Raw genomic sequence first — 11,503 nt, 5'->3', positions numbered from 1 at the left:
CTTGAAAATCAAGGGCAAAAAAGACCTGCTGTTAAATTGACGTATTTCAATTTTAACTTTAGTAACTTGTAATCCTTTATGTCAAAACTAAAACAAAAACCAAATCCCTGTTTATTCTCATCTAGGATTCATAAAAAATCTTGTTTCCAAAGGGATTGTTACATGGATATTAACGAACAATGGCTATTTCAATCAAGAATCAAGTATTCAGAAAAACAAGCAATAGAAAATGCATTTTTATTCCATATTTTAAAAACAGAGACTTTCTAGCAACTTATAAATTTCTATTATAATAATAAATTGATACTTTGAGCCAAGAAAATGATATAACCAAAAATTCATTTGTACCCTTTGTTTAGGAGTGTTTTACATTTATGCATAATTTTGCTTTTATAAAAGATGATTGTTACAATCAGGTATACAACTACTTGGTTATGTCTAAGTTCTGTCTCTTAAAATATGTTCTTTTAGATAATCCATTTAATCATCTTATTCTTTTCTTCAATTTTCTCCAAACAGCAGTAGAAGTATAATTTGATGGACAGAATAAACAAAATTGTTTTCAACCACACCCAGATCATAGTGATATCTACAGTATAGTCCTGGCTACAAGGGAGCTCAACTCTAACTCGTTAAGTGGGCCTGGTTTAGAAAGTAACGATGAGGTGGTAACTAATGATAGTGCTAGTTGTTATCAAAAATTAACAACTTTAGGTATTTTTGTTTTGGGTTTTTGTGGTTTAGGTGCATCCAAAATTTCTTCATAGTCTGCACTCATTCCCTTTGCCCAGCGACCAACTGTGACCATTCGCTCTGTAAAGGAATAGAAAAATCAGAATATGAGAAAAACAGTAATCAAATGCATCCACTCAAATTGTTACTGGTTTTGGAAAGGAACTCATTTTGACATGAATAATCACAAGGAGGGAAGACTCCATCACTAAAGGAAAGTGAGCAATTCTGTAATTGATTATAACCCTTGATTTCAGAGTACCACAGGCAATTTCTCATCCCAATTAGGGAAATGTAGCAACTACTTTGCAATGCACGAATTGATGAGAAAGCTCTTTCATTCTTTCCCAGAGTTCATCATTACAGAGTCAATGAATTCCAAGAGTCTGTAAACAGCAAGGCTTATGAAGCATCAGTTTTAAATGCATAAGATTCTACCTGTGAAATTATACAACATCTGCTTGTCAGTCTTGTCATTTGGGAAGTGGCAATCCTCCCAGGAGGGAGAATTCAAATTCCACTTCATCATTTCAATCTCACTGCCTACAATGTACTAAAGACTATCTTCTAGACAAGCTTGTAAACAAGAACTCTTGGTTTTCAAATTTAAATGTTAGGGATAGGAAGTAAGAATGAGCAGACTTATTTGTGTAGTGTTGTGACTATGTGAAATAAAAAGAAATGTGCTCTTTCCATAAGAAGCACTGCTGGGCTATCCTACTGTCTTCTTGCCTGCCTTCACACAGGATTATCATCATTCTAGTCCAGGCAAACTAATGTAATAATGATCTCCACTTCCTCAAAAGTCTGCCATAGGTATAGTGAACATCTCTGAAGTTTTTGATGAATAAGGCTGGTATTTCATCAGGAAGAAAATAGCCAGATTCTGTGTGGATAACACATTTTTAATATTTTTGGTAGTTTCTGCAATCAACTCTGAATCTTTTAGGTACATACAAAGCAAAGCATACATGAGGACACTCAATATTAAGACTATGGAAAGTTATTTCATATTTTTTATTATCTCTTAGTGAATTCATATTTTTCTTAAGTAACAGAATTGACTCTATTATATTAAATTCATTAGTTAGCAAATATAAATGCTTATGAATAAGATGTCTTATAAAGTCAGGGTCCCCTAAGGCTTACTGGCCACTTTTTTCCCCACCTATTCAGTTACTCAGTACGATGTGTGTCTGTTGCTGACAGAGATTAAGTGATTGCTACAGTAGGAAAACAGGTCTTAAAATCATTAGCATCCCAATGAGTTATTCATAATAAGTGCAGAATAAAACGCAGAGAAATATTAATCTCACCCCTTCTAAGTAGAGGCCCAGAGATCTCACCTGAATTCTGACTTTCAGGGCAATCTTTCTTTAAATGTTCCACAGAGCCACAAAGTTTGCAGCCGCCACCTATTGAAAGAGCAAAGCCACTGAATACCATCTCATAACATGGGATTTTTAACATCTCAAAGCACTTTCACATCTTACTGGATCCTCACAACCTTGTCAGTTGTAAAGGTAGCTAGACCAGGAACATAGGGAGGTGCCACTATTCCTATTACGAATTCATTCTCCATTCCTTTTAACCTCACAGGGCAGTAAATTGTACCCACCCACTGCTTCTTGCACCTGGCCTTGAGAAGTAGGAAAGAGAAATGAGTTATGATGGAAGGCACTTGTTCAAGAGCTATTGCACAGAAGCCTGCATCTTAATGCTTAGACAGTCAAGAGTCTGTGAACCCTTGGACCTGTAAATAAAAGTTGTAAGCAGATGCTCTTTCCTGAATAGCATGTCAGATTCTCCGTCAATGGCCCCAAAACAGATTAGAAACTACTATTCTACTGTACAGATCAGATGGGGGTAAGCATTTACAAAAGAAATAAAGTTAATTTTTGTTTCAGTGCCTTCCATTGGCCAGGCACCCTAACCCTTTAAAAATGCCCATCTGCCTACTTTAAACATTTCAGAATTGTGAATCACAACACACGTGCTTTCTAAAATAAGTCTTTCACTTAATGATCAAACACTGTTGCTTAATGGTCAAGCATTATCTTGATCATGCTCGAAATGTTAAGTGACTTAGAAAAATGACCTAATCAGATACAAAGATACAAATCTGGCTGAATTTTCTTTTTTCCCCAAATCTTGACTTTATTTTCAATATAAAAAATGCAAATTTGGAAACCCACCCTACTTTTCCCCCAGCATAATGCTTTACCTCTTAAAAACAAAGTACTAATTCTATATACATCAAATGTACCATACAAAAATGTATCCAATGTGTCTATTGCTACCAAAGTGTTCTAAATTAAAACAAGTCACAGAAAGCCCCTTATTGTAAACAAAAGATTACAAGTTATAAAATCAAAGTACACACAGGCTAATCTGGCCATATTTTCACATCTATGGGATCTACTCTCCTTGCTGCATTAATTCTTTTTTTTTTTTTTTTTACATCTAGTCACTTTGGTAGACCAGTGAAAGCCATTTTTGCTCACTCGTCATGTTAACTACCCATTTTTATAAGCTCAAAACTGAAATGCACCTCGTCATGTTAACTACCCATTTTTATAAGCTCAAAACTGAAATGCACCTGAGCATTTTTCAGGCCCTGGCCTCTTTATATGCCATAGTGAAAAAGAAGCACTTGAATAATACACTTTAATCTTTTTAAAAACTCTTTAGGCAAATACCATAATTCATCAACTCTAAGACACCGTTGATTATAAGATGTATCATTATTGCACACACCTCTCAAAGAAAAACAGCTGTCAATTATGTGGGACCCACCAATGGTAAGATACATTCTGATTTCCAAGAGATTAAAATTGAAAAACTGTGCATCTTAGAATCAATAAAATATAGTTTTATCAGCTCCATTCTATAGCTGAGGAAACTGAGATCAAGTTTGCTAAGTCGGCCAAAGCCCCTGAGCTAGTGAGTGGCAGTGCTGGCACTATAACCCAAGTCTGACCAACTCCAAAAGCTACGCTTTTCACTGGACTTCTCCAGGGGGACACCCAGGACACGACACAAGAAATGTCTAGAGCCTGATGGCACCAGCCATCACATCAACAGATAACAGCCTCCTCCTTAAAGCTTTAGACTGCATAGACTTTACTGTGTGAACCTTAATTACCCAAGTTAAAGAGAAAAAAGCTACATAATCCCATGCCAGACAAATAACTAAGAAAAAAAATTCAGAAGCAAACATTACTACAGTATTGAATCATGTGTACCCACCCTTCCACCAAAATGGTATGCTGGCTGAGGCTGAATATATAATACGATTTTAAAAACCTCATATTAGCTTGAGATATATATAATCCCTCTGCTTCTGTTATGTCTAAAAGTAGAAATGTATAATAGTCTCACAAATGATGAAGCAAGCACAGTTGGAAATACACACCTTAGTTTTTTCTGATTTGTTTTATTAACATATGAAGTCAAACTGCACAAAAAGCCCAGTACATATAATAGCACTTGATAAAAATAATGTAATTCTCAAGGTTTTGCAATTTATTCAAGAATTTATTCAAGAACTGATTGAGTGTAAATCACAACTGCACGATAACTCACCATTTCTGCTATATGAGGGTAACAGTACTTACCATCAGCATAGAGGCCTTTGGGATTATCCGGACAAGATCTAGACAAGTGCCCCATTTCTCCACAAACAAAACATTTTGCAAAAGGAAATTCGCCTGTAAAAATCAACAGTTCCTATTCAGTTGACAATACATATGGCAAGTCATAAAATTCACATTAACACTGAATAAAAAATATTTTTACATAACTTAACATTTAATCTCATATGATTTCCAAATACTAAGTGGCACACTCTTAACAAATTGTGTTAAAAATATACCCAGGGTGCTATTTATTGGCTTTCCCCATGAACAAAGCAAAACACTGAAAGAAACACATACCAAGAGCTGGGTCTACTTTAGCCTTACACTTGGTTATTTCGTGCTCTGTGGACCCACACCTGTAACATATCCCAGTGCCCATGTCTTGATTTTCAAGGGCGGCAGGGCAATCTGCAATTCCATGACCGGGTTTTCTACAATGGAAACACACCTGGGAAAACAAAATGTGGGTTGGATACTGCAAAACTATACCAGTGACTTTATTAATTCTTGTTATCAAAAACATATTTAAAACATTTCTCATCTTATTTAGCTCTTTTTCTGAAATCTCAATATTTTATTTGTAGAAAAAAGGTTTCATACATTCCTAAACAATGAGATGTCCTTTCCATCAGAGGGTTTCATTGCTTCTGAAAACCTCAATCGATAAATCTATCAATCTCAGGAACAATGTTATATATGTGGCTTTGTAGAAGGCAATTGCTTAAATGAATTGAGCAAATATGGACTATTCATTTTATAACTGGAATGTCTGCAGTAGAAAAATGGCGTTTTCTATAGGAAATGGGCAGTGGCTATAAAAATTATCACTCAAAATTTGTATTTGTGTATAATTATGTACTCAAAATTTTTAAAAAATTAATATTTTTTTTTAAGTTCACATAATTGAATGAATTTGGGTCAAATGTTTCCATTCAAGTTACGATTCAAACCATAAGATATATTTCATAGCAAAAAGTATATCCTTGTTTTTGTACCCTAAATACACTTTTTTTTTTTTTTTAAGATGGAATCTCGCTGTCAGCAGGCTGGAGTGCAGTGGCGTGATCTCGGCTCACTGCAACCTCCGCCTCCTGGGTTCAAATTATTCTCCTGCCTCAGCCTCCCTAGTAGCTGGGATTACAAGCACGAGCCACCACGCCCAGATAATTCTAGTATTCTTAGTAGAGACAGGGTTTCACCATGTTGGCCAGGATGGTCTCAATCTCCTGACCTGGTGATCCACCTGCCTCAGCCTCCCAAAAGTGCTCATATTACAGGTGTGAGCCACCACGCCTGGCCATACACATTCTTTAATATTCAGAAATAGGTTTCATTTTTAGAATATATGCACAATACATTTTAAAGGAATAATTTACTCTGAGATGAATTATTTGGCTCCAACATAAAACTGAGTAATAGTTATTTACAGAAATTTGAAGAATTTTTTTGCTGCAATAAATGAGAACATCAACCATAATCAAAGATGGCAGATATTTAAACTATTTTATTTAAGCTGGAAAAAGATATATATATTTCTTGGATAATAAATATTCATTTAATTATGTTTTTCAAAATAAGCACAGGTTTTTTTAAAAAGCAAATTCAACCGGTAAAATAAAACATTTATTTTGCAACTCTGTCCTTTTTTTCCTACTTAATAAAATACTGAAAAAGAATGAGTCCCTTTAAATTCTTCAGTAACTTGTACATTTAGAATGAGCTGGTCCAAAAAAAAAGAAGCTGCATTTATTATACAAATGCAGGAAAAGCTACTGCTAAAACCTGCATCACCACCATAGGAAGTCTTGGCTTCTTGGTGAAGTCAAAGTGGTCTCTATTAAGCTGAGACTACTGCCTTAGTTCACAGCCTTCTCCTTTAAAACCTAATCATCACTTACTACAACATTTTTGAATGGTCCTTAAGTTCAATGTAGATGGGATTGTGAAGCGCTGATTGTAAATTTCAATAGCATAATCAGTTTATTAGCATTTAAGGACTGATGCTTAGTATAAGGTATTAAAAAAAATAGCAAGGAAGTAAATTAACAACAGGTCACAACAAGCCATATACTATTTATATAGCACTCCCCTTTTTAAAAAACAATATCCTTCCCCACTTAATTACAAACATAATGCTTAAGAGATCATAACAGTAAATGTTTTCAAATGGTATGCAATTCACCATACTACCTATGTCAACTAAACTGACTTAAAATATTTAAAAATAGTTAACTTAGACAAAACTCTATCCTGATACCAATAGAAATGTTATCCTTCCTATCCAAATTTATCCATAAGGAATGTTTCATCAGTATTATCTCTAAATAATTATCTTTAAATAGAACAATGCATAGACTAATCTTGCAAACAGCCAAAAAACACATTTATAGAGGCTGTTAACATTTCAAGCCTGCATTGGTGCAAACAGTGCTCTACACATAGTAATACTAATAAAAAATAAAAGTATAACTAGCAACAAGTCTTCATTCTTATGAAGTGGCGTGCTAGGAGACTTGGGAAACTCACTTAGAGAAGGGAAATAATTATAGTGAGTATTTCATCCCCTTTGCCTGACATACTTTAAAATCTAGGGCTAGGCATTACAGAAAGAAACCTGCTGCCCCCAGCATTCCTCTGAATGTAATATGGGGGAGGGAGGAAGCAATGACTAGGGAGTGTCAAGGACTTAATTCTGCTATTACTCTGCTCTAACTAGTGTGACTCCTATGTACCTCTTTCCTGTGCTTCAGTATTTCATAGATAAAGAATATCCTTTCCAAGTAATAGGGACCCACACACATTTAATCTGTTGTACTTTATCTTCTTCATAATTTTGGCATTTTCTCAATGCTAATTTGAAAAAGGGGCTATTGGAAGTTGAGGATAGGTTTTGGGTTTTTTGGAAGACAAACTCTCGTTTTGTCACCCAGACTGAAATGCAGCGGTTGAGCACATGGTTCACTGTAGCCTTGACCTCCCAGGCTCAATCCTCCTGCTTCAGCTGGCAGTAGTAGCTGGGATCACAGGTGTATACCACCACACCTGGCTAATTTTTTTTTTTTTTTTTTTGGTAGAGATGGGGTCTCCCTATGTTGCCCTGGCTGGTCTTTAACTCCTGGGCTCAAGTGATCCTCCTGCCTCAGCCTCCCACAGTGCTGGGATCACGGGCATGGGCTACCACATCTGGTCTATAACATAGGTTTTGAAGTCAGGCTGGGTTTGAATTTCACCTCTGCTACTAGCTAAGTGGCTTTCACAAGTTATTTAATCTGTCTGCACTTCAGTGTTTGCCATCCATAATATGGGAATAATGCCATCACCTTTGCTGTGTTGTTGTGATAATTAACCAGTACATCATGTGCCTAGCATATATGTGCTAAAAAAGTACTAGTCCTTAAAATGACGCTCTATGAATCTGGGACATAATGGTAACCAGACCCTGCTAAGATATATATGTATGTGAGTATAAGAATAGTTTCCAGCTAAATAAAGTAAATAACATGGTAGAAGCGATGCTCTCACCATTGCATTTTTCTTTGCCGCTTGTCTTTTTAATCTTCTTCCTTCCCGTCGACTGTCTTTCTTTAAAGCAACTGCAATTTCTTCCCTTACTTCCTCACTGTCTGTTGCTACAATTTGCCCATTGTGAACCATCTGTGAATTCTGTCTTAGGTATTCCATGAATCCATTCACATCTTCATTTAAGTACTCCTTTTTCTTTTTCTTTTTATGTTTTGCTTGGGATGCATCATTTTTGAGGGATAGCCTATTGGCTTCAAGTTGTTTATGCTTTGGTAGGTTTTGGCTTGTTCCCTCAAAGGATCCCTTCTTCATGTCCTCCCATGATGTTGCAGGCAAGGGTCTCTTGTTACATGTGGTACTAACTCGGGCCCACCTGGTCATAATTTCATCAGAGGTACCTTATCAATTTTTAAGACAAGCATGGGTGGTTAGTCATCAACAACAAAAACAGCAAAACTAAAGAGACATGCTATATCACTATATCTCACATATGCCCGTACGTTAAACTTTTAATTACTAAAACACTTTTTACTTCAGTTAGATATCTATATACATATTTAATGCTGTAATATGCTGCATAGACATGCTTCTAATATAAATCTACCACTTACCAGAAAAGCTGCCACACCAGTTAAAAAAGTTGTGCTTAAAATTGAAAAATTAAGAAATCAAATTGTTTCATAAAATATAAATCAGATAGTAATACAATGAATGCAATTATTCCTTCCACATTCTGCAGTTTTCCTGTTTATTTTCCTCAAGTCCCACAGCTACTTTCTCCCAATCGTCTTGCTTAGTCTGCCATTTCAATGCAACAGTTTGCATAGCAAATTACTAAGTATACAGAAATCATGTCCTTTAATATGAGGTTTGTTGAAATTTCCTGACAGAGTTATAAGTAAAACATTAAAAAGTGTTTACTATCACAGGATGATCCCAGGCTTCCTCTCTTACTAATCAAGGTATAAGCGACTTCCAGCCCAGTGATTTCACATCATCTTCGATTCTATTTAAATTATGATTTGAATCATAAGATACATTTCACACCAAAATCTGTATCTTGTTTTTATACTCTTAATATCTATGCTTTAATGTTCAGAAATACTTTTCATTTTAGAGCACATACATACTTTAAAGAAGTAATTTATCCTAATTATTTGGCTCCAACATAAAACGGAACAAAGTTTTGGTCACTCACATCCTAGTAATTTGGAGGATATTTTTTTTCCTGCAATGAATGAGAACATTCAGCCATAATCAAAGATTCATCAGCTACAGTCACATAGTACATAACATTTAGGTCAATAGCGACTGCACATATGATACTGGTCTCAGATGATTATAATGCAGCTGAAAAATTCCTATTGACTTTGTAGCCCTCATAACTTGCAGTCTAACACATTACTCATGTCTGTGGTAATGCTGGTGTAAACAAACCTACTGGGCTGCCAGTCATATACAAGCATAGCGCTTAAAATGATGTACTGACATAATACTAGATAATTATAAGTATTCCAGAAAAAGGCAGTTATCATAGGAATAGACAGCTCCATTCATGTTACTTTCAGTAGGATAAGATGTGGAGGAAGAAAAGAGTGATACTGATGATCCTGACCCGGTGTAGGCATAATGTGTGTGTCTCAGTTTATAATAACAAAAAAAATTTTAACAGGAAAAAGCGATAGAATACTGTAAGGGAACAAAGAAAACATTTTTGTATAGCTATACAACATATTAGCGTTTTAAGCTAAGTGTTATTACAAAAGAGTGGGCTGGGTGCAGTGGCTCACGCCTGTAATCCCAGCACTTTGGGAGGCCAAGAAGGGCGGATCACGAGGCCAGGAGATCGAGACCATCCTGGCACACATGGTGTAACCCCATCTCTACTAAAAATACAAAAATTAGCTGGGTGTGGTGGCGCGCGCCTGTAGCTGAGGCAGGAGAATCGCTGGAACCTGGGAGGCGGAGGTTGCAGTGAGCCGAGATTGCGCCACTGCACTCCAGCCTGCGTGACAAGAGCAAAACTCTGTCTCAAAAAAGAGAGACAGAGAGAATAGACTCCGTCTCAAAAAAAAAAAAAAAGGGTCAAGAAGTTAAAACTAATTTAAAAGTTTATAAAGTTAAAGCACAGTAAGCTAAGGTTATTACTCTAAACATTTTTAAATAAACTTAGACTAAGCATACAGCATTTATAAAGTCTACAGTAGTGTAATACCCTAAATAATATCCTAGGCCTTCACACTCACACACCACTCACTGACTCACTCATAGGTACCGACAGCCCTGCAAGCTCCATGCGTTAAGTGCCCTATTCAGGTGTACCACGCTTTCTTTCATACCATATTTTTACAGTATCTTTTCTATGTTTAGATACACACTTACCATGCTTTTAGAACTGCCCGCAGTATTCAGTAGTCATACTGTACAGGTCTGCAGTCTAGGAGTAACAGGTTATCCCACATGGCCCAGGTGTGTAGGTTTGTTGTATAAGTACACTATGATATTCACCCAACCACGAAACGGCCCAACCATTTCTCAGAACTACACCAGTTGTTAAGGGAAGCATGGCTGTATTAAGCCACCACCTTTGTTGTTGTTGTTGTTGTCGCTGTTGAGACGGAGTCTCACTCTGTAGCCCAACCTGGAGTGCAGTGGGCCATCTCGGCTCACTGCAACCTCTGCCTCTAGGGCTCAAGCGATTGTCTTGCCTCAGCCTCCGGAATAGCTGGGATTACAGGCGTGTGCCACCACGCCCAGCTAATTTTTTGTATTTTAGTAGAGAAGGGGTTTCACCATGTTGCCCAGGGTGGTCTCGAACTCCTGACCTCAGGAGATCCGCCCGCCTCGACCTCCCAAAGTGTTGGGATTACAGGCGTGAGCTACCGCGCCCGACCTAAGCCATCACCTTTTAAGACCAGCATCCCTCGCAATCCCCCAAGTCTCAGCATCTGGTAAGAGAAAGATCCCTTCCACAGAAGCTGAAGGGTGGACCCAATGAATTGGTGTAAGAGGCTCCATGCCACTTCACGAGCGCACTCTTCGCTGAAGTTTATGCGACTGTCCCAGTGGGGACCGAAGCTGTTCAAAACGAAGTGGATTATCCTTCCCCCGCGTAAGTGGGAAGGGGGAGGCTCTGGGTTATCAAGAGCATGAAGTAAGAGAGCCGGGCTGCCCACCCGCATGAGGATTCCAGAGCGGCTGGACGCGCAGCCCTCAGCAGCCAGAACCCAACAGCTGAGGCCGACACCCCTACATAGCCCGAGCAGCCCGCGCTCAGCCAGCTCAGGGATCCAGCGGCTAGGCCTTCTGTCCTCCAAGCTTCCCATACAAGTTCCGCCAGGCCAGCGGGAACGAACAACACCCTGCAGTTTTCATGGCTGAGAACCTCACCTCACTGCGCTGCGGCGCAGCTTCTTACCTCGCACGAATCCCCCAGAGCAGTCGAGTTAGCGAGCCAGGAGAGACCGCCCTCCTGCGGCATTGGAGACCGGAAGCACATAGTGCCCGAGAGCGCGTCACTTCCGGCACCACAGGCGGTCTTTAGGAGCGGCTCGTGGGCGTTAAAATTGAGCTGAGTTTGCGGCGCGGTTAGTGATAGGATGGCGATGCGC

General features: G+C 38.0%; 1 protein-coding gene across 3 annotated transcripts; it reads right to left on the bottom strand.

Moving 5' to 3' along the window:
• Nucleotides 1-221: 221 nt before the first annotated feature.
• ZCCHC9 (zinc finger CCHC-type containing 9) lies at nt 222-11,398 on the bottom strand. 3 transcript variants are annotated; one of them, XM_025387430.1, is made up of 6 exons: nt 11,283-11,398; nt 7,893-8,290; nt 4,668-4,818; nt 4,350-4,442; nt 2,079-2,147; nt 222-813 (listed from the first exon to the last, which is right to left on the bottom strand). In XM_025387430.1, exons 2-6 carry the CDS (start codon nt 8,271-8,273, stop codon nt 695-697), a joined length of 813 nt encoding a protein of 270 aa, XP_025243215.1. In that variant the 5' UTR covers nt 8,274-8,290; nt 11,283-11,398; the 3' UTR covers nt 222-694. The 3 variants fall into 3 exon arrangements, with proteins under 3 accessions (XP_025243215.1, XP_025243214.1, XP_025243213.1); XM_025387429.1 differs by having other exon boundaries at nt 11,311-11,398; XM_025387428.1 differs by having other exon boundaries at nt 10,921-11,351.
• Nucleotides 11,399-11,503: the final 105 nt, after the last annotated feature.

Source organism: Theropithecus gelada, chromosome 6 (assembly GCF_003255815.1).
Source record: "Theropithecus gelada isolate Dixy chromosome 6, Tgel_1.0, whole genome shotgun sequence".
NCBI classification, from domain to species: Eukaryota; Metazoa; Chordata; class Mammalia; order Primates; family Cercopithecidae; genus Theropithecus; species Theropithecus gelada.
The sequence above is the reverse complement of the archived record's forward strand: the minus strand, read 5'-3'. Positions and strand labels throughout refer to the sequence as shown.

Bases quoted from the DNA above. Each gene is read 5' to 3' on its own strand.
- ZCCHC9 (XM_025387428.1), bottom strand. From the start codon at position 11,218: ATGGGAAGCTTGGAGGACAGAAGGCCTAGCCGCTGGATCCCTGAGCTG. The intron at 4,819-7,892 runs GTGAGAGCATCG...TTGTTTTCCCAG, and splicing joins CGGCAAAGAAAAATGCAATG to GTGTGTTTCCATTGTAGAAA. The intron at 814-2,078 runs GTGAGATCTCTG...ATTCCTTTACAG, and splicing joins CCCTGAAAGTCAGAATTCAG to AGCGAATGGTCACAGTTGGT.